Source organism: Gopherus evgoodei, chromosome 7 (assembly GCF_007399415.2).
Source record: "Gopherus evgoodei ecotype Sinaloan lineage chromosome 7, rGopEvg1_v1.p, whole genome shotgun sequence".
Lineage (NCBI taxonomy): Eukaryota > Metazoa > Chordata > Testudines > Testudinidae > Gopherus > Gopherus evgoodei.
This window is the reverse complement of record NC_044328.1, coordinates 35,816,158-35,840,209: the sequence shown is the minus strand read 5'-3', so window position 1 is coordinate 35,840,209 and position 24,052 is coordinate 35,816,158. Positions and strand designations below refer to the sequence as shown.

General features: G+C 40.4%; 1 protein-coding gene across 1 annotated transcript; it reads left to right on the top strand.

The window, feature by feature from the left end:
• Positions 1-8,337: 8,337 nt before the first annotated feature.
• On the top strand, positions 8,338-23,987 carry LOC115655204 (lysosomal acid lipase/cholesteryl ester hydrolase-like). Its single transcript, XM_030570457.1, has 10 exons — positions 8,338-8,821; positions 10,037-10,150; positions 10,412-10,529; positions 17,514-17,712; positions 18,522-18,631; positions 19,799-19,935; positions 20,989-21,135; positions 21,294-21,365; positions 22,385-22,453; positions 22,900-23,987. Exons 2-10 carry the CDS (start codon positions 10,046-10,048, stop codon positions 23,131-23,133), a joined length of 1,191 nt encoding a protein of 396 aa, XP_030426317.1. The 5' UTR covers positions 8,338-8,821; positions 10,037-10,045; the 3' UTR covers positions 23,134-23,987.
• The last annotated feature ends 65 nt before the right edge of the window (positions 23,988-24,052 follow it).

Below are 24,052 nucleotides of genomic sequence, written 5' to 3'. Positions count from 1 at the left end.
TATTCCTGTCTCATCTGAAACCTCTAACTCTGAATGTCTCTCTCTTCCTTTGCTGTTTTAATTATTTCACTCTATAAAGTATTGCAGTCTTCCTTTTTTTTCCTTTTTAATAGCAACTACACAGTTATGGCTTTCTTCCAGTACAGAGGCTGGGCACATGCCTCTTTTGCTATTTGTATGTGGCACTTTGTATGGCAATGTCTATGTTTTAATCAAGAGTGAGCAAAACACCACTGTAATGTGTGACCAGGCATAGGCCAGCAGATAGACTTGACCTTGGGTTTCCTAAGGTTAAATATCAGTTTTTCTATATGATGTTTTATTAGGAAATGACAGTCAACGGTTATGCCAACTGTTGCAGAAATTGGGAAGTGGGTTAGAAATAACCACCACCACAAAAAAAGTCACTGTGTGGAAAGGTGGAAAATTTCCTGTAGTTCATGCTGTTAACTTTCACTGTTTCCAATGTCCTTGCTGTAATATTATTATTCAATAGGTGTTCTAAAGAGCCTTTATCAACATATATTTCAATGTTTTATTTGATAACCTATATCTCATAAGACCAAATTCTGGCCTCAGTTGAGGATCGTGCACCTTAGGCCTGGTCTACACCGTGGGGGGGTCGATGTAAGATACGCAACTTCAGCTACAGGAATAGTGTAGCTGAAGTCGACATATCTTATTTCGACTTACCTCTTGTCCTCACGGCGTGGGATCAATGGCCACAGCTCCCTCGTCGACTCCGCTTCCGCCGCTCACCCTGGTGGAATTCCGGAGTTGACAGGAGCACATTCAGGGATCGATATATCATGTCTAGATGAGACGCGATATATCGATCCCCGATAGATCGATCGCTACCCGCCGATCCAGCAGGTAGTCTGGACATACCCTCATTTATTTTGGGTGTGTCAGCTTCTGGGTACCAATCTGAGGCACCAAAGGCCAGATCCCCAAGGTATTTAGGCTCCTAAAGTCATAATGATCTAAATGTCCACAGCTATGAAGACTCTAAAGTTTAGATTTATTAAGCTAATTAGCAGCAGGTTGAACAGATTTTTCTCTTCTGACTGCAACATACCATTTATTACAGGGGTTATAGGAGGCTGCTAAGAGGATGGAATATGAGGTATTAAGCTACTAAATACTTTTGAAGATCTGGACCTTAAAGCCTGATTTTTCAGAGATGCCAAGGACTTGAAGCTCCTGTGGGTTACTTTTGAGAAGTTTGTAATCTTTATCTGGTTCCAAGATTTTGAGCACTGTTAAAGTAGTGGGTATTTTTAGTATACTTTTTCTATTCTTTGTCTTTCTTTTAGTTCATCCTTCTTCTAGGGACGAGACAACCCGTTACTTCAAAACTATTCCATTCCCTGCCCAGCCACCTATAACTCCTTTAATAAATGGTTTGTCGAATTCAGAATAGAAAAATCTGTTCAACCTGCTGTTAACTAGCTTAATAAATGTAACCTTTTGCGACTTTATATCTGTGGGCATTATACCAAAACATGTATTTTGAAAATATACTTAGTATGGTCACCGTATTTATCATTTTCCTTTACAGTGTTTCCAAAACTTCTGAAAACTGAACCCCCTTAGGAAAATGAAATCAGTTGCATCCCTTGCAATCCCACCAGGAATTGTTAATGGCTTGTCCACCTTAATGTATACATCTTCCACATTGTCCTGGCTGCTTCAGCATATACCAAAGTTTGGGAAATTTCAATAATTTGTCTATGATAACATCTACAATGTACTGGACACCTTCCAGAGATTCCAAAAGAGAAAGCCCTTGTTCCAAACATCTCACAGTGTGCTGTGCTGTTTTTAAATGAATTGTATGAATCTTAATGCAACAATTTACATCTTATCTAGTGGTGAATTTAAGTTCACTGTGGACTGTATCCCGTCCAACCAAAGGGCCCTGAACTACAAATCATGCCATAGACTCATAGACTCTAGGACTGGAAGGGACCTCGAGAGGTCATCGAGTCCAGTCCCCTGCCCTCATGGCAGGACCAAATACTGTCTAGACCATTCCTAATAGACATTTATCTAACCTACTCTTAAATATCTCCAGAGAAGGAGATTCCACAACTTCCCTAGGCAATCTATTCCAGTGTTTAACTACCCTGACAGTTAGGAACTTTTTCCTAATGTCCAACCTAAATCTCCCTTGCTGCAGTTTAAGCCCATTGCTTCTTGTTCTATCATTGGAGGCTAAGGTGAACAAGTTTTCTCCCTCCTCCTCATGACACCCTTTTAGATACCTGAAAACTGCTATCATGTCCCCTCTGTCTTCTCTTTTCCAAACTAAACAAACCCAATTCCTTCAGCCTTCCTTCATAGGTCATGTTCTCAAGACCTTTAATCATTCTTGTTGCTCTTCTCTGGACCCTCTCCAATTTCTCCACATCTTTCTTGAAATGCGGTGCCCAGAACTGGACACAATACTCCAGTTGAGGCCTAACCAGCGCAGAGTAAAGCGGAAGAATGACTTCTCGTGTCTTGTTTACAACACACCTGTTAATGCATCCCAGAATCATGTTTGCTTTTTTTGCAACAGTATCACACTGTTGACTCATATTAAGCTTGTGGTCTACTATGACCCCTAGATCTCTTTCTGCCATACTCCTTCCTAAACAGTCTCTTCCTATTCTGTATGTCCCATATCTGGCTCCCTGTCCTGTCAGTTCTACTTCTTGTTTCTAAGGTCATGTCTACGCTACCATTTATGTCAACAATACTTATGTATTTGTATCTGTGGGCATTATACTAATTTAGCCTGCATAAGTGGTGGTGTGGGCAACACTATGTTGTCAGCAGAGCTTCTCCCACTGACATAGCAACCGCTGTTTGTTGGGAGTGGATTAATTATGTAGACTGGAGAGCTCTCTCCTGTCAGCATTGAGCTGCTACCCTAGAGATCTTACAGTGCACAGCTGCATCAGTACAGCTGTGTTGCTCTAAGGTCTCTAGTGTCGACATAACTCAGTCCCTTGTAGATTGCAACACTAGTATTTCTAGTGTTTGCTGCTGGCAAAATCCTACCTATCATACTATAAAAAGTGATCGGGCTAAAATGAGGGGCTATTGAAACCACATACGTTTTCAGTAGAAAATGTTTTTATCAGTTGGAAACTGAGCTCATTACCAAGTTTGAGGCAAATTATAGAGATCTAGATTATTTTCTTACCTGGGGTAGATAATGGCTTTACTTCTGAATACAGTTATCTGGTTTTAGAAAAATGTAAAGGCTTCTTATATATCTCTATTAACTAGCTGGAATTCTCATATTCAAGAAAACTTGAGCTTGAATTGGCAACAGGCCAGTAACACTTCTATTTGTAACAGAGATGGTACCATTGTAAAGGTGTTATCTCACATCTCCAGTTAAGACATTCCATGCATTACAGTGACTGGGGCTCAATGTAGTTTAAAGTGATTTCTTTTCTGTTTTGAATCTCATTTTACAGTTGCCTTTTCAGGCCCCATAGAAGTTAATTTTGCAATGAGTTGAGTAGTGTTCTATTGCTAGATTTACCTTTTCCTTTATGAATCATAACTTTTCATGTCACTGAATTGTTTGTTTGTTTTTGGGAATGGTTTATTTTACCAAAGAGTTTGGTGTATGTTTAATAAATGTGCTATGCCTACTATTCATCAGTATAATTTATAGAGAAACATGGTTGGTTCTCCTGGGACTGGTAGATTTTCCTTGGTGAGCTATTCTAGTTAAAATCAAGTAGAAGTGGGTCAGCTGGAAAATGCGGTTCTGAGTTTAGAGGTAAGCATCTAAAGCAGTCAGAAAGCTATAAGTACAAGTGAAATCTCAGAAGAAAATAAGACTGGTATATAGAGTCCCTGTTGGTGTTTTTACAGAAGGTGAGTTTGTTAAATTGAATACAGATATCAGTGAGAGTTTGGAAACACAAGATTTACAGTTAGAAGGAAAATCTCTCTATGTTCAGCTGGTAAGTCAGTCACCAAGGCTGCTTGGAAAGAGGGAGACAGGAGTGCCCTCAGAAAGAACTACATGAGATATGAGTTAGGCCCTTTATTTTCATTTTTTTTTAATTTTCCAGGAATTTATCAAGTTTAATTGAAATATTTAAAAAAATGGGACGGTATCACTAAAAATTAAAAGGAAGTCAACAAGTGAGGGAGGGGTCCCCATACTCACAAGGAGTGAGGGGGAGGGATGCCTGGTACTCTTAGAGGGTACTCACCATGTGCCAGTTGAAGAAGCCTTCCACTCCCTGCAATGGTGGGCAGTCTCGGCTGCTGGAACTGGCTCCTCACCCATTTTGCTCCCTGCACATTGTGGGGAAGCAAACTGGCCTGCACTGAAGGATCACGAGGTCAGTGGGAGGCTGCAACCCATGTGTACTGGTCCCCATGCTTGGCAGAGCCCCCTTCTGATCCTAGCTCTTTAGTGTGGCCCCATCCAATTGCCCTGTGAAAGATTTCCAGGTCTCCCCAAAGCCAAAATTCAGGTGAAAATCAATAAAAACACGCATACTGGCTTTTTCAAAAACCTGGGAATTTTTCGGGAACAATCAGTAAATGTTGATAATGAAGGACCTCAGATATGAGACAGTTCTTGGCAACAAGAGCTGTAACCACTCCAGGGTAGAGTCTATTGCTAAAGTGTGCACCAAGGAGCAGAAGACCTAGGGAAACCTCTGTGTGAAGGGGTGACAGGACACTAGTTAAATAGCAAGTAACCCAGGGGCTCAATACTGAGCTCTTTATTCACAGCTACTGCCAGTTTTCTAGCTAGAGCATTTAGACCTTAGTGAAGGCACCCAAGATAGTGATACTTTCGTGATAGCTGGGATAGCTCCCTTACCCTTACAAGTGCCATAAATTCTTTAGTGACCATAAATACTCAGAATCTCAATTTCAAATTTAACCCAAAAGGACACTGCCCTTAACACTGTGCCAAGATGTTGGTTCGATACTGCCACCAAATGAAGTGTCAGCTGAATTACTACAACCATTTGCTGTAGCACCTTGATGTTCCTTTGAGGTCTGCCATCCAAATACTAATCCATCTTCAATATCTTTAGAGCATAAAAGCTGACAAACTTGTAGTGTACAATGGTATGACTGCTGCATACCCTAAGGTTGCATTATGGTAGGTATCATGTTCACTAATGTATATTAATTTTCAGTACTTATTCCTATCTAGGGGTATTCTTAATATTTGAGTACTCTCATCTCATTAGGTCTCCTATTACGATGTATGTGCATATGGATGTGATGAAGGTGATATACACAATAGAGAAGCAATCCCTTCTTTGGTGTTTTCCTGCTCCCTGCTCACTTTCCTCAGTCCAGGGATCCCCAATTCTTGAATATATTTTGCTCAGTGTGCTTTTCTGGGACTGGCCCTATTAAACTGCGGCAGAGCCAAATAGCTACACATCTGAAGTGCCCATTTTGTAACTGACTGAAGCTTGTTGCATCTGTCTCACACACACAACACACATTTGAGAAATATCTGTTGTACTTCCACTGTTGTATTAATGTAGATGGAATATATGGGCCAAAGGTGTTAACATAATCCAGTCACTGTCCAACATTAAACAAGTTTCGGGATTAGGTATACAAAGACCTGAGCCTGCTTAGTACCGTGGTAAACACGTGATTAAAAGGTCTAAAAGATTTTTTAAAGAAATGAAGGAAAATCAGTTAAAGCATTTGAAACGTAAAGTATTAAATTATGCTTTCATTTTAACATCCCTCATTCCTTTTTCCTTTAGCTGTAGAGTTTTTAATAGTAACCTTCCCCCACTTGTTTGACAGTGTCTTAGATGGTATCAGAGATGGTCATAAGTGTGTTTTTGGGGAAAGAGAAGTTACTTGAGGTGGCCTAGAGCTACTGTTAGTCAAATTCCATTTCGTCCAGGTGATGTTTCGGATTCAACTGGAGCCAGTAGAGGTGGTAATGTCACCTAGGTCCCTTTCTCTGGCCTGGTCTGGTCAGAACATTTCTCAGGATCAGGATGATGAAGGCCCAGGGTCCCAGGAGATGGGGTGGTGGCAGCCACAATGGTGAAACTTGCTTCAGTAGCATATTTTTTTCCCTAGAGTCTTTCTTTAAGGACCCACAAAGGGAATGGTGGGTGGAAAAGTCTATCCCTTCTTTATTTTGGCCACCAGTTAGGACTAGTTTCTGACACTCATGGAGGATGGGTATGGTCCCAAAGGACTGGAGAAAGGCAAACATAGTACCGTTCAACAAGAACAAATAGGACCTGGAGAATTATAGGTCAATCAGCCTAACTTTGATACCTGGAAAGATACTGGAACAAATTATGAGCAATCAGTTTCTAAGCACCTGGAGGATAATAGGGTTATAAGGAATAGCCAATGTGGATTTATCAAGAACAACCTAATTTCCTTCTTTGACAGGGATATTAGCCTAATGGATAGGAGGAAGCTATAGATGTGATGTATCTTGATTTTGTAAGGTTTTTGACACATTCCCACGTGCTGTTCTAAAGAGCAAACTAAGGAAATGTGGTCTATATGAAATTACTATAAGGTGGATGCACAGTTGGTTGAAAGACTGCACTCAGGGTAATTATTAATGGTTTACTGTCAAACTGGGGGGGATGACGTATCTAGTGAGGTACTGCAAAGGTCTGTCTTGGGTCTGGTACTGTTCAATATTTTCATTAACTACTCAGATAATGGAGTGGAGAGTACTCTTATAAAATTTGCAGATGATACCATGCTGGGAGGGCTTGCTAGCACTTTGGAGGGCAGGGTTACCATTCAAAATGACATTGATAAATGGAAGAATTGGTCAGAAATCAACAAGATGAAATTCAATAAAAACAAGTGGAAAGTACTATACGTTGGAAGGAAAAACATCAAACGTACAACTACAAAATGGGGAACAACTGGCTAAAGCTGAAAATGATCTGGAGGTTGTAGTGGACCATAAATTGAATCAGTCAATAATATTATGCAGTTGTGAAAAAGGCTAATATCATTCAAGGGGTGTATTAATAGGAGTTAAGACACAGGAGGTAATTATTCTGCTCTACTTGGTATTTGTGAGGCCTCAGCTGGAATACTGTATCCAGTTCTGGGTGCCACACTTTAAGACAGGTGTGGACAAATTGGAGAGGGTCCAGAGGGGAAGAACAAAAATAGGGCAGGTTTTCTAAAACTTTTATTCTGAGGAAAGGCTAAAAAAACCTGGGTGAGTTATGGTCAGTCTGCCATAGTATTCTGTCATAAAATGTTGGCATTCAGAATAAATTATCAGTCTGGATGGCATTGCCACATTGAAAGAAATAATCCTCCCTTAATTGTGCTTGTGCAGTGGCATGAAAATATCTTAAGTGCACAGCAAACTAATAGGACAGTACTACTAGTTTCTTTTTTCTCTCTCTCCCCTCTCTACATAAGGTGCCACTTAGCTCGCATGTTAGTACTGTATGCCAGTCCACACTCGGGATACATCAGAACATAGTACATTACATGTCCCTTTCTTGTCTTTGTACCAAACTGCTGTAAGGGAGTGGCAGAGTAGATATGTTGTAACCTTATTTATTATTTATACTGTCTGCTTGTGACTAGCATGTCTGTTTAGAGAGACCACAAATTCACCATCAGAAGAAGTCCAGAGGAGAGTAGCAAGAATCATAAAAGATTTAGAAAACTTAACCTGGGAGGAAAGGTTAAAAAAAACTGGGCATGTTTAGTTTTGCAGAAAGAATATCAAGGTGGGACCGGATAAGAGTCTTCCAGTATGCAAAGGCTATCATAAAGAGAATAGTGATCAGTTGTTCTCCTCCATGTCCACTGAAGGTAGGACAAGATATAATGAGTTTAAGCTGCAGCAAGGGAGATAGGTATAGGTTAGATATTAGGAAAAACTTGCCAACTATAAGGGTAGTTAATCTCCCTTGGAAGCCTATACCAGAGCTTGTGGAATCCTCATCACTGGAGGTTTTTAAGAACAGGTTGGACAAACACCTGTCAGGAATGGTCTAGGTTTACTTGGCCCTGGCTCAGTGCTGGGGGCAGGACTAGATGATCTCCCATGGTCCCTGCCAGCTCTAGGTTTCTGTGATTTTTTTTTTTTAATTCATATTTTGGTGCTAAGGTTGGTTTTAATAACAAAGGGGATGTGTCCCAAGAGAAGAAATGCACCTTGTGCTGCACTGGTGTCCACACTGGCAGCAGTAGGGAAGAGGAAGGGGACACAACACTCCCCACCCCCCAGTCACCCTGGCAACCCTCCTCCAATGGAAAGAGGACAGACAACTGAAGTCACCAGCTGCCAGTTAGAGGGCACAAGACAGCCACGCAGCACCGCAAGCAGTTTCTGACCCTGGGCACATCCCCAGACGCCTGGGAAAGTAGGAGTGAGGCTACAAATAGCTCTGCTTTCCTCCACATGGCAAGACTGGCCTGGGAGTGAAGCAGGGAGAAGGTCTCCCTGTAGCCGGACAGCACAACACTGCCAGGCCCAGCAACTGACCTATCTGTAACCTCAGCCAGCAGAAAAGCCTCAGGAGGGTACTTCTCCTTCCCCCACCTGCCAGCAACAGAAGGAGACAGCCTGGCTTGTCTGCCACCACCTGCAGCCTGTTTGTCCTGCAGCCAGTCCATACTGGATCTGGGATTTTGGATCCTGAGACCTGACCTGCTTGCATCTGAACCTGCAGGTTCCAAGCTTTAAAGACTGTCAGCACCATTCCAAAAGGGTGAGGGTGTTTTAGTTCCTCTCCAGTAATCCACAGGAAGGACCTGCATGCCTGCACCAGTCTTCTAAGTGCTCAGCCAGAAAGGGAATCAAGTGAGTATCCTGTATTACAGCTAGATGTAGGTAGTTAAGGTTTAATCTTATACCATTAAGGCACATTCCATCTGTGAAAGGGCTTTAATCTGCCTAGATCATCAGGATCTGCACTACCAATTCCCAGTATAATAAAGTGTGTTTCTAAGAGCATCTCCTTATAGGCCTGCAGCATGCCTTCACATGTACCACATGGATACCTGAAATGTGGGGAACTGAAGGAGGAGACACTTTTGATAGGAACATTAGGGTGTGTATAGTCACATGCTCTAGTGTACTTGCCAGCATAGCTATTAGTAATTAAAGAGCATTATTAATATTGCTAATCATTTCAATAATTTAATATTTTTATTGCTAGTATATATGTCTTTAATCAAATTGTTACATATAGTTTATAGGTTTCAGAGTGGTAGCCGTGTTAGTCTGTATCAGCAAAAACAATGAGGCGTCTTTGTGGCAATTTAGAGACTAACAAATTTATTTGGGCATAAGCTTTTGTGAGCTAAAACCCACTTTATCAAATGCATGGAGCGGAAAATACAATACAGAGGTATAAATACACAGCATATGAAAAGATGGGAGTTGCCTTACCAAGTGGGGGGTCAGTGCTAATGGGCCAGTTCAGTTAAGGTGGAAGTGGTCTATTCTCAACAGTTGACAAGGTACACTGGCCTCATTAGCACTACAAAAATGATTTCCACCCCTTCTTGTCAACTGTTGAGAATAGCCCACTTCCATCTTAATTGAATTGGCTCTGTATTGTACATTTCTACTGTATTTTCACTCCATGCATCTGATGAAGTAGATTTTAGCCCACAAAAGCTTATGCCCAAATAGATTTGTTAGTCTCTAAGGTGCCACAAAGACACCTAGTGGTTTATATTCTTTATAGCAATTGTTTTTAACCTGTTTGGATTATTTTTTGGTTCAAGTGTGGTAGCCCCCTGCCTTAGGGTTTCTCTACGCTAGAGGTTCTGTTGGTATAACTTCTACTATGTGAGTGATGTTGCTGTTTGTTTGAGGCTAGTGTCTTAGCAATTAATGACCAGTATAATAACCACGCAGAAAGCAGGACTTTATAATATTTTTCCTAGAGTATAACACTGTAGAATAAACATGAATAATAATAAGCTACATTAAGTCATAACTGGTACGGTTTGTGTAAGTTACCCTTGATTCTGATGGCACTAACAGAGTATACATTTTTTTTCTAAGTGACCCAAGATGTGGCTGACTGTAGTTGTGACATGTTTGATCCATGAAACTGTGTCAACACAAGGACTTGTTGGTGATAACACACCTTTTAATCCTGAAACATATATGAATATTGTAAGTAAAGTGTTCAAGTGTAAAAATCTCTGTGAAGCAATGAAATGTACATTGCTACTATTTAAATATGTAAATCTGTGGATTAAACTTTCAGAGTCTACAATAGATAGTGCCTCACAGTTCAGTATTCCTTGAAATATGATCCCACTAGAAACTCCTTCCTGTTAAAATCCTGAGTGCATACATGGCCGAGGAAAGCCTTTAAAAACTGAAAACCCATTGGCAGTCTAAGACCAAAGCCTTTGATTTTTCTTCCTACAGAGTGAGATCATCACCTACTGGGGATACCCCAGTGAAGAATATGATGTTGTGACAGTGGATGGCTATATACTTAGTGTTAACAGAATACCGCATGGAAAAGTACATGCTGACAACGCAGGTAAAATTGATGTCAATATTAAACAAGACACTTGCTGTATTCTTTTGATTAAGTCAGGAAGCAATTTAACCTAGAACATAGACGTATGTTCAAGAGGCTTACAGGGGTCCCAGAAAATCCCAGGAGTTTGGTTTTATGGAGTTTTCATCCAATAAAGGGAGATTTATGGAGAAGGCCCTTCCCTGTAGTGCCCTGAAAGGATTTTCCTCCCACAGCCTACTCTACCCTGCAGCTCTGCACCACTCCTAACCCCCATGATCCCCAACTGGCAGCACTTGCCCTTCAGAAGCCATGCTGCCATTGGCAGAATCCTTCTGTGGCTGTGTAGTAGATCACACAGAGAACAAAGTTATGTTCTAGTTCTGCTAGAGTTTCAGTAGTGGAGCTTCTGCAGGGTACTGACAGTGGGGGATAAGTATTACTGAACAGTCCCAACACCACCCCTGCGCTTGTACCCCAGGGGAGCCATTGGATCTCAGCCTTTCCCATGATACTAGGAGCAAAGAGGGGTGGTCTGGGCCCTTGTTAGAGAAGTGCTTATTTCCTGCTTTTTTTGTCAGTCAGTCTTCAGATGGGTAACCGGTCTCTCACTTAGTCATCTGTTTTATCTGTATGATTCCATGGTGTAAACTAAAGCATGTAGAACACATAACTGAATGTTAACCTACTTGTCTCATTTACTACAGTTAGGTTTCTAATCTTTTGCATAAATTCAGTATTGAAACACTGAAAGTATGTGATCACTTGTTTCTTTAAAATTTATAAACCAAAACTTTTTTGTTATGGGGAAAATCAATATTTATATTGCCCATTTGACTCTAGGTGGGCTGTATGGTTGTCTAGTGGGAACTCTTTTGGAATAAGAGATTCCTCTCAACTGTTGCTTTTTCGAAGATAAATAACCAAATGCTGTGGCTCAAAAAAATTAATAAGAAAATGGTCAAGAGGAGAGAAGTCTTTATATGTAATGTTTGGATCTTAGGCTAAACTAAGCCTATCCACTCTGCATCTGCAAGCAACCTTGCAAAGTATACAAATGCAAAGGTAGTCTGTTTTCCCCCTGCTAATCCCTAGAGTATAGCTAAACAGGGCTAACTGTCTGTATAAAAATGGGAAGAAAATTCTGCAGTGAAGTGCAATTTAAAGGTCACAAAAGGACAGTGGCGTGTGTATGAAAAACTGAGGCCATGTCTACATCTAAAATTTTGCAGCGCTGGTTGTTACAGCTGTATTAGTACAGCTGTATAGGGCCAGCGCTGCAGAGTGGCCACACTTACAGCAACCAGCGCTGCAAGTGGTGTTAGATGTGGCCACACTGCAGCGCTGTTGGGCGGCTTTAAGGGGGGTTCCGGGAACGCGAGAGCAAACCGGGAAAGGAGACCCGCTTCGCCGCGGTTTGCTCTTGCGTTCCCGGAGCCACCCAGCAAACCGCAGGGAAGGAGACCTGCTTGCTCGGGGTTCCGGGAACGAGAGAGCAAATCGGGAAAGGAGACCAGCTTCGCCGCGGTTTGCTCTCGCGTTCCCGGAGCCACCCAGCAAACCGCAGGGAAGGAGACCTGCTTGCTCGGGGTTCCGGGAACGAGAGAGCAAACCGGGAAAGGAGACCCGCTTCGCCGCGGTTTGCTCTCGCGTTCCCGGAGCCACCCAGCAAACCGCAGGGAAGGAGACCAGCTTGATTACCAGAGGCTTCCTCCTTCCACGGAGGTCAAGAAAAGCGCTGGTAAGTGTCTACATTGGATTACCAGCGCTGGATCACCAGCGCTGGATCCTCTACACCCGAGACAAAACGGGAGTACGGCCAGCGCTGCAAACAGGGAGTTGCAGCGCTGGTGATGCCCTGCAGATGTGTACACCTTCAAAGTTGCAGCGCTGTAACTCCCTCACCAGCGCTGCAACTTTCTGATGTAGACAAGCCCTGAGACTAAAGATGCAGGTAAGGATCTCAGCATAGTGAGAGGACAAGGTAAGGAGTACTGAGTGAGGAGGGAGGCGAGGAGAGAGGAAGTGGGAGGGAAGAGGAAAAATACAAGCAAAATAATGGGGAATGGAGAGATGATGGGGAGGGAATAAACAAAATTGACAGATGAACTGAAGGTAGGAGAGGTGAAAGGTTTCTGCCTGTGGGTATGGAAAACTCAGTCTTGTTAGTATAAACCATGTTGGGCATGATAAAAACCAGGATGACTAGAGTGCCACTGTTGCAATCTAGATGTTGTGATATAAATCAGTTGCCCTGCAGAGAGCAACATTATTGCTTATTCAGAAGAATCACCAGCCATAAACCTAAAACAGAGACTGCAGAGTTTTTTGTTTTGTTTTTTGCTTAAGGGAAAATCTTTAGATCCTGGGAAGTGTCATTGTGCAGGGCTAATGGAAAAGGGTATGGTGCACAACTAAGATGATCAAGAGATGCAAAATAGTCTTAGTAGGTAGGTGTCTGTTGCGTTAGTGTAAAGTGATTATTTAATACTGCTGTAAATGTATTTGTCATGTCATTGATGATGTTAGGGCATCTAGAGCCATTGCTGAACATCTCTTTATAGTTTAAAATCTAAATAAATGGATGTTACCAATGCGTATTTGTTTGCGGGGGGAGGTGGTTGTTTTTTCCATTGTATGCTGAGTGATGGCATGGCTAAATGAATCCATCAGGGGGAGCTATTGGTTTGAAAAAGAAGTTGTTATTGAGATGATATTCAGCAATGACAAGGGGGTGGGGAAGAAGTACAGAAAGTTTATGATAGGTTTCAGCAATCTATCAGTCATATAAAAGCTTCATAACAGTGTCTGAATTCAGTGCAAGTTTTGGTTATTGTTGTAGTTGAACACATGCCTATGTAATGTGAAAACCCATCATGACTGGGTGCCTGGGATGGGCCACACTGAGAATGCCACGGTTAGGGCAGACCCCAAGAAATGGGGCAGACAATCGTCCAAATGCTGGTGATTTATTCTATAATTATGTTCACCAAGCCAGTAACAAATAACTTCTGTATCACCACACTGGTTAACAAGAAGTCAAACACAGTCCCTTTTAGGCATTCCAGCCCTTGGTTTCCATACAAATTGGTCTAATAGAGTGAGTGGTTACTACTGAAAACGCATTTCACCATATATGAGGTTCTTCTATTCCCAAGGGATCAGACACTTATCCCAAGTCAATATGTATCTCAGATCTTACTTGAAAACCACACAGTCAGCCAATCCTTAGTAAACTAACAAAAGACTTGTTGTTAAAAGAAAAGAAGAGTTAAAATGGTTAATAGATCGTATACATATAAATGATTGCCAAGTGTTTATGTCAGGTTTGAGTAGAGATGGAATAGTCTGCTAACTTGTAAAAAGCTTCTCTGGAATTACCCAAATAGATTGGGAGTCATTAGTCCTTGTTCAAAGCTTCCTTGATAGAAATCCAGTCTGGAGAAATGAAGCAGGAAATTAAGACAGAATGGAGTTGTTCCAACTGCAATTTATATCCTCTGTCATATGCATGGAAATTCACTATCCCAAATAAAGCCCAATGCCCCTTTTGTATGGAAAGTTACTGGCCCAAGATGGAGTCCAGGGTCACATGGCAAACCATGCAAGGACATGTGATATGTTCATCAGCTTCTTGCTGTCTGAGGCACCTGCAGGAAGACCTACAGGGTGGGATGAGTTTCTTCCATGGCCCATTGTGAGCACTGAGTGTCCTTAATGGGCCATCAACACCAGTGATGCAAGTAGATTTTTAACTCTTACCAGTATGGCATCTTCCCTCCCTCACAAAAAATGTTCCATGACTAGAGCCCTGCAAGGATACAAATTTATATCCATGGATAGAAATTGGTATCCGTGGAACTGCAGGGCTCTTCCGGGAACTGCAGTGGCGAAAGGAGCAGAACATGGTGCCACAGTTCCCAGAAGCCAGTGTTCCACACCAACAGCTCCTCCGATATGGTTGTACTGCCCCCAGCCCTGTCCTCCGATGCGACTGTACTGCCCCTAGCCAGGAGACGCAGCTGTGTGGAGGGGCTGGGGGGCAGTACAGCTGTGCCAGAGGAGCTGCCGGTGCAGGGTGATGGATCCTGGGACCGGTGGCCCCACGTTCTGCTCCTTTTGCCACTGTGGCTCCTGGGAGAGCCCTGTGGTTCTGTGGATACCGATTTTTTTATTCATGGATATCCGCATCTGCAGGTATAAATTTGTATCCATGCAGGGCTCTAAAATTCATTTTTAAAAATGTCTTTCCAATACAGTGTACCAGCAATAAATGTTTTGATGGTATGGTGTACCTGACCATACGGGCTTACTTGCGCCACTGATCAACACATAGCTGGCTAGCCCTGAACTAAATTTATCTAGAGGGGGTTTCACCCAGGAATACAACACATGTTTAAGATACAAGTACATAGCCAACATTCATAACTTCAGATACAAAGATTATACATGCATATAAACAGGATTATCATACATAACAGATTGTAAAATATCAGTGGAAAAGTTACATACTTTGTACAAGATTTAATGCAACTTTGTAACACTGGTGACTTTATTAGTGTAACTAGTCAGTTGTATACAGCATCACACCCATCTCTTCAGGTAATCAGCAGATAATGGTCCTCTCCTCAGGGCCTAGATTCAAAAGGCTTGATTTATATTAATGTTTGAATCTTAACACTTTTTGTCCCAAAAGTCCATTCTTGTTTTGCACATTCTTCAATATAGTCCTTTTGATCATCCAGATCTTGCATCACATCTTCCTCCTAGAGAGGTTACATATAATCCCAGACCACAATAATACATAAATTTTAATACAATGGACCCCAAAAGATACTAAAAGGTAATTCAATAGGATTTTTTTCAAGGATATTGAAGAAAATTGCCATATCTGTCACACTGGCAATACAAAAACCAGGGGGAAGGTAAGATAATATCTTTTATTGGACCAACTTCTGTTGGTGAGAGAGAGAAGCTTTCAAGCTGCCCAGATCTCTTCCTCAGAATAGAACAGATAGTTTAGCGTAAGTAGGTAGCACATATTTCATGTGGCTGCTTCACCTTGAGTGGTCCATTAGAATATGTAGTAATTACTTATGCTAAACTATCTCTTCAATCTGGTAGTTAGCAGTGACACTCTAAGTACACTTCCCAGACCTGAGGAAGAGCTCTGGGTAGCTCAAAAACTTGTATCTCTCACCAACAGAAGTTGGTCCAATAAAAGGTATTACCTCACCCTCCTTGTCTCTCTAATATACTGGAACCAACATGGCTACAACAACACTGTGTCTGGGAACAATAAGAGTATTTTTAAAAAGGGTTTAAATCCTGGTTTTTGGCTTTTCTGATGATTGATGGTTCACTATATTTTAAATTTTGCATAAAACTTCTCTCCTTCCATCAATTTCATTTGTGCATACTTAATTTTGAATAACTGCATTAATTTGCAAAGAAATCATTTAACTAGTGTCAATTGTAAATATACTTCCTCTCTGTTTAGATCTCAGATCTTTAGTTGTAGATAATATATGTTAAGGACTTGAGCTATGTTTCTATTTTAACTGCTTTGTTGGAGTTCCGTGGGGTGGTTAAATGTTCCCATAAACTGTTGCAGTGGTGTTAGGGATGGGGAAGAAGAAGAGGTGGGCAACTGTGGAAGGATAGTAGGTTTAAAGATGGGAAGGTGAGTGGTGCTGGTCCCCAGTTTGGTCAAGACTCTCTAGTGAAGGCAAAAAAAAACCTCTTAGATAGCATCATCCCCTTCAAGCAGTTCAAATCTCTGTGTTCTCTGGCACCACTTCCTGTGCAGTAAAACACATAGTCATTTCCTTGCTGGGCTTGAGCTGCCAGTTGTTTTCAGGAGGGGACAGGCAAGGCTCCTATACCTGCCAGTGTTCTCTGGACACCAGGTCCCCAGGTCAAGTGATCACAACATAGATCAAACTTGAATTACTGCTAATTATGGTGTCCATAGGTGTAAGTGCAGTGAAAGGGATTCATGCTCTTTAAGGGAAAAAGGTCTGAAATGCAGTGGTATAAGATGCTCTGGCACTGACTTCATGATACTTTAACTGGCTTTTTAATATTATAGGACTGGTTCCCAAACTTTTTTCCCCAAGGAACTCTTTGGCATCTCATGTGTCCTGTTCCCTTTTCATTTCTGGTACTACCAGAACGCCCCCTCCAGTATGACCAGGCATGCATAGTGTGTCAGAGGTCACACTTTGCAGAGGACACCATTTTGAGAACAAAATGGCATCTTCCACATGGCAAAAGAGCCGGAACGCTGTTCCAGTGTGTGCTGGTTCTGGCTCCAGGGACCGACCCCAGCAGAGTCCACGGCAGACCCACAGGAGTCTGGGGATCCCACTTTGGGAATCACAGTATTATAGCAATGATTAGGAGGGGTCTGAACATAGCCATATGATGGTGGGAGTAGATCATGAGAAACTGCTGCACCAAGATACAGTTATTATGGGAATTAGTGTGGACTGTGTGAAGAGGCTGAGAGAGGCTGTAGATCCAGTATTCAGGATGAAACTCACTAGCCTGATACATCTTTCCAGGCATGTACTGCTTGGAGCCTGAACTACACAACAAATATGTTTTTCTGATAATCAAATATAATAGGACTAATATTGAAGTACAACTTCAGTATGCATTTAGCCATGGTAATTATAAGCCATTCCCTTAAATCTTCTCCTAAGTTTTCCATATTTAGTGATTAAAGCATTTGAGAAACATAATTTTTCCATAAAATTGTTTGTTGTTTAACATTCAGCAGTACAAATGAGAGAATACTTCTATGTAGTTTTCCTGTTTGTAAGAAGTGTCTTTAAGGAATTCCACATTACAGTCTCTGGCAATTCAATTTAATCCCTATATGGCTAGAACTAGGTATTGGAGTTAGGAGATTGGCTGGGGCATGAGTGTCATTTTATTATCAATGTCACAGAAGTTTTGGTTGTGTGGAATATGCAGTCACTCTCTCTTTCTTTCTTTCAGGTCCGAAGCCTGTTGTGTTTCTGCAGCATGGTTTACTTACAGATGGCAGCACCTGGCTCACCAATATGGCTAAAAGCAGCCTGGGCTTCATTCTGGCAGATGCAGGCTATGATGTTTGGATAGGAAACAGCAGAGGGAACACCTGGTCTAGACGACATGTAACCCTTTCAGTGCACCAAGAGAAATTCTGGGCTTTCAGGTAGACTATAGTTTGGGAAAAACAATGATGTGACCAAATTATTTTATTTTATAAAGTGGTGGTGTGAAAGCTTTCACTAATTCAGTGAGAAACTAATAAAGAATTAGGCTAAAACACTAAATGTGTCCAGTAATTCTGAATGTCCAATTTGACAATTACACCTGGATTATTTCAGAGGTGTTGAACACATCCAGTTCCATTCAAATCAGTTGCAGTTGTAGATGGTGAGCATCTCAGAAAATCAGGCACTCGATATGTCAGACTGCACCCCCAGAATTAGTGGACAAATTTAAATATGTAGGTGTAGTTATTGTCTCTTTCTCTATATCATGCTTGGAGTTCTTTAGGAATTACTAAAGTTATTATGTGTACAGGATAAATTAACTGAAATCAAATGCCTTTTAACCATAATATGAATTTACTAAAGGACAAAAAAGTTCAAAAGCCTTGCTACAGTATCTGACAATCATTGTCAGAAATTGCCATTAGAGACTCTGTTTAAACAGAGTTGCAACTAACATGGATATGAGAGAGATGTATCTCAAACAATATATATATATTTTAATACACAGTTTGGAACAGTGAATCATTCTGACTGATATAGTGGAAAAGGATTTAAACATGATTCCTTACCTCAGTTTCTGGCCCAGTGTGGATGGAGCCATAAACGTTCGAGGCACTTTGGGGAAACAATATGGAGAGGCTGGCAGTGTATGTGCTATGCCTATATTATGGTTCAAAGACATTTTGTGTTTAAAAGTATATACCTAATTCTATCACACTTAAAGGTGGTACTTTTTCCTTTGCAGCTTTGATGAAATGGCTAAATATGACCTTCCAGCAGTGATTGATTTTATTGTGCGGAAAACTAGACAAGAGCAGTTGTATTATGTTGGCCATTCACAAGGCACCACTGTAGGTAAGTTAAGGGGAGTACTGTGTATCCTTAGTTACAGAAATAACTGTCCATTATAAGCTAGATCTCTTCCCTCCTTTGCTACACACCCACCTCCCATGAACACATGCACCCTGTTTCCAATTCCCTTTGTTTGTGCTGCAAACACCACAGACAGCCAGAAGAGAATTTTTAGGGCAGCGTCATATCCTGGTAGCTCTGTCATCTGAAAGTCATGTTCTGTTCTTTTCAGACTCGCACATAATCATTCCATAACCCAGATGCAATTGGAGTGTGTAGTTAAGGTGCACACTATAAAGTACAGATTTTTATCTTGAGCCTGCCCACTTTAGGAAGAAAGTGTATTGCTATAACATGTGAGTTAACAACATGTTTCAACTAGCACATTATAAAATCCTAACAGAGAGCAGGAACATTGTATTTGAACACCTGTGGTTCACCTTGGCCAACTAACTTTTTAGAACACCATTGCCCTGTTTTTGCTAGGGTTTAGAATTGCATAATAACCGCCATATAGAAAAATACACCATTTTATACTAGGGTGGACTCAAAGAAATTCAGTTAACAATTCTTTTTATGTATGAACCACAGTAGGAGCCTGTTCAGTATTACAATGGTTATTTGGGTTCTGCAGTGTTAACAAGAGTAATAAATATTTACTTCATTTGCTCCCATAAGTAAATCTGAGCCTGGCAATACAGAGGAAGGACATCTCAGTAGGAGGTGCCATTCTGACAGTTGTTTTTCTGACTATAATCACACTTTATGGGAAATCTGACGTGCACACTCAGGACTCTACTTTCAAATAGTCAAAACCTTGTTTTAACACAGCATTTCATTAAGCAAAGGCACTAAATTACATTCCAGCTGAATTCTCCTGAAGGAAAGTTTCAGACTGCAAGTGTCATCATCTCATCCTCAAACTTTAATGGGAACTTCCTAGTACTCGAGTCTTTTGAAAATTGCGACCTAGCAGAGCACTTCAAAGTGTGGGCCACAAATGCAGCTAGAGAATGTTTACATTATAAACAGCCTCTGTTTTGAACTGACCCTTTGAAAATTCTCAACACTTCTGTTCTCTTTGCAGTTTGTAAAATAGTTTTTACAAAAACTAAATGTTGTGCCTGAACTCCACAATAGTAACGTGTACGTTTATTCCTTCATTTTCAGCTTTCATAGCATTTTCAACCATGCCCCAGCTGGCTCAGAGAATCAAAATGTACTTTGCCTTAGCTCCTGTAGCCACAGTGAAATATGCCAAATCCCCATTGATAAAGCTTGCATTACTTCCCAATTCAGTTATCAAGGTATGCAATTCCTTCACACAGAATATCTATTGACCAAAGCTAGTGGGACCTCTTGGTAGGGATGCTAAAATGAGTTGAGACTGTAGAATATCCAGTGATTTGTAGTGTGCAATCTGCACCACTGTTAAAGCTAGTGACATACATTGGTCCGTAATCTACGGTGCCAAAATTTACCCTTTAAAGTGTGTTCTAGCAGAATTAGAAAACCGATTAGAGGCATGGGCAGACTTCAGTTTCATGGGAGAGTGGAAAAAATCTTGGATTATTCAGAGAGTGCATGAATTAAAGGGAAACACAAGAGGTGTATAAAATAGTAAATGGTGTAGAGGTGGTAACAAAGCATTGCCACTCTACCTTACCCTTTTTCTTAATACAAGAAAAGGGTAGCATTCCGTAAAACTGAAGGGCAACAAATCTAAAACTCTAAAAGGAAGAAGCTAGCAGGATTCAAAGGTGGGTTAGATATTTTTATGGGTAATTAGCATATTCAGCTGTACTATGTAGGATACAAAATACGGATATCAACCTTATTGCTTCAGGGTACAAACTAATTATGAACTGCCATGAGTTTGGAAGTTACTTCCTCCAACTGGCATGAATTTGCATTATGAGGACTTTAGTATCTTCCTCTGAAGCATGTGTTACTGCAGAGAGCAGTAACTGGACCACTAACCTGATCTGGCATGGTAATGCCAATAACTTTTGCCAAGAGACTAAGTGATAGTTTAGTAGGCCCTGAAGGTTGCAAATACCAAAGAAAGAGAAGAATTATTTAGGACTATCCAAAGAGTAAAACTAGGAAGAATTAAGGATTAGAAAATAGTAATCGAGATCTAAAGGAAGAATTCTTAACAGTGAGATTTTTGGAATAGGGAGTTGACTTCCAAATATGGTGGAACTGTCCTCACCTGAATTATTTAAAAATACATTGAACATAGACTGTCCCCTATATTACATCTGAGTTCTAGCATTAATAGAGGGAAGGGAAGGGATGGGAAGGGACGGGAAGAATATCTGTAATTGTAATAAATATAAATCTTTGTAATTTTACAGATTTTATTTGGGAATAAAGATTTCTTACCCCACAATTACTTTGGTGAGGTGGCTGCTGTTGAATTTTGTAGCCATGAGATATTATCAGAGATTTGTGGTAATATCCTGTTTGTGCTGTGTGGATTTAATGAGAAGAACTTAAATATGGTATGTATAAATCTACAGCTGTTCCTCGGGGGGGGGGTTGTTTTTTTTTTGTTTGAAAGACTGATTTATCCTTGAAATTGTCTCCATTGATTTATGATAAATAAATGGAGCCACTTTCTGAATGAAACTTCTTGTGAAATTTAAATGTTTCTTTTCAGAGTCGAGTACATGTGTATACAGCACATGCCCCAGCGGGAACATCTGTACAAAATATGATTCATTGGAAACAGGTAGAATTTCTGAAACATAAAGTACCCTTCAATTATAATGTAACAATTATATGTGGTATTTTGAAAATTGATTTATGGCCAGTCTCCCATACTATTATGTCAGGAAATGTTGTCATTCAGAATAAATTATCAGTCCAGATGGCATTGCCTCATCAAAAAAATTAATTCTTCCTTAATGACCTAGCATAGTATATTTTGCAAAACAGACCCTTGGCAGTGTCATGAAAATACCATAAATGCACAGAATCTTATAAGGCAGCACTACTATTAAGGCCATTTCTACATTTACCAGAGATTGACACTGCTGTGATCAATGCAGCGGAGGTCAATTTAGCAGGTCTGTTGAAGACCCGCTAAATCAACAGCAAAGCACTCTCTGGGTGACTCGGTACTCCACCGGAACAAGAAGTGTATGGTAGGTCAATGGGAGAGTGTCTCCCGTCGACGCAGCATGGTGTAGACACTGCAGTAAGTCAACCTAAGCTATGTTGACTCCAGTTACGTTATTCACATAGCTGGAGTAGCGTAATTTAGGTCGACTTACCGTGGTAGTGTAGACAAAACCTTAAGTTTTTTTTTCCTTGAGGTAAGATGTTAATTATCCTGCAGATTGATATTGATTGCCATCCACACCAGAATACATGGGAATGCAGTAAAAAAATATCTATTTTTTTCTGTCATGCTATTTAAATTATAGATAGCTATAGCAGAGTAAACATTGTGTAACCATATATTTTTAATACTTTCCACTTGTGGCCATATATCTGTTTAGAAGCACCAGACTTGCTCTGCTACATCCATTCCAGTTGCCTTGGGGTATTTATGACAACCCAGTTTTCCTTCAACTGCTGTCTGCCTGTATTTCACTCCCTCAGGTTTTTAAGGCAGAGGGAATTATTAGCCTCTGCATGTGAAAAATCTGCAAATGTATGAAGTAATGAATCTATCTTTTCCTCACAATGATCACAATTATGTTTACTAAAATATATATAAATTTGATTTTAATCTTTAATCTCTAGGCAATTGAAACTGGTAAACTTAAAGCTTATGACTGGGGAATCCTGTTCAACCATTTGCACTATAATCAGGTAAACCTCTCCAAACGGGGAAATATTTGTGATTTTTTCTTTTTCTTTTTTTTTTTTTAAAAAGGGGAGGCGGAAAGGGGAAAGAGATAACAAAGGTTAGGAACCAAATTAAAAAATTATTTCAAAATAGAATCAGTTAGTTGATCTTTTCTTCCAGTTGGAATGTCTAACCTTGCATATTAAAATGTATGTTTCTGTTCTGCTGCTGTTTCTTTAAAGAAATTAGGAAAACTTAGTTCCAAAAATGATGCAGTGAATTTTCCGGATGAAAATTCAAATGCGAACTGTCAGGAAATTCAAAATTTCTGATTCACAACTCTCTTGTCTTCAGTGCTATACTTTCCAGAACTACAATAAATCATTATGAAGTTGTTCTTTGTTTTAAAATAATCCTCTAGTGACATGAAACTCTTTTTTTTTTCTTTTATAAAACCCCTTTTTTAAAGGATACTCCTCCCTTATACAATGTGAAGCACATGCCAGTCCCAACTGCAATGTGGAGTGCTGGAAATGACTGGCTTGCTGACCCTAGGGATGTTGCCCTTTTGCGTCAACAAGTCACTAATCTGGTTTACCACAAGGTGATTCCTGAGTGGAACCATCTGGATTTCATCTGGGGCCTCGATGCACCTAAGCGGATGTATAATGAAATCCTCGACTTGATGAGGAAAAACCTATGAAAATAATGATCCGTGAAAATAATGTGGCTGTAGGATCAAGGATTTGATTAAATTTCTGTTTATATCTGTTTTTCTTGATTTTTTTTAAGAACTACAAAACTATTTGCACATAATGGTCTATATTCACTATATTTACTTTAATAAGATTTTCTTTAATGATCTTAAATATTAGGTCAGCCATACATACATATCCACAAAAGTCATTGAATTAGCAAAGTACATTTTTAAAGCACCACACACAAGTTTTAAGTCTTCTGTTTTCTAAAATATATGTCGTAAATTAAATACATCATGGATCGGAGAGTAGATCTGCTTCCAAGATGATTTTCTTAGCTGGTGTCTGGATGACCTTTTTCTATAAAGTGAATTGAATGCCTGGGGCACAACTGATACATGTGGCTATATTAGACACGCAATCACAATGCCCAAATTCAGAAAAGCACCCAAGCTGTTTCTTTCTTTTAAATATGTAATTCCTTTGATGTCACTGGAACTACACTGATTGTAATGCAGCTGTGGATCTGGGCCAGACTTTATTTCTTGGTCGCAGTCACCCATTTAGGGTCAGGGTCAATACTCCTGTCACATCACCAAAAGTCATTCTGCACTAATCCCAGTGATTATCAATACAGACCATGAAGAGATCCAATAGGCATGTCTTTTTATTGTCCCCTTGAAGAAGAAGGTAGTGGAAAAAGGCTATGATAAGGAGATTGTTCTATATATGTATGAGCCAGGGCCGGCTCCAGGTTTTTTTCCACCTCAAGCAAAAAAAAAAAAAAAAAAAAAAAAGCAGAAGTGCCGCCCCAAGCACATGCTTGGAATGCTGGTGTCTAGAGCCGGCCTTGGTATAAGCTGACGTGTGCCATTAACTAAAAATAAATCTCTAATTGTAATCTATCATCTCTATTTACATAGC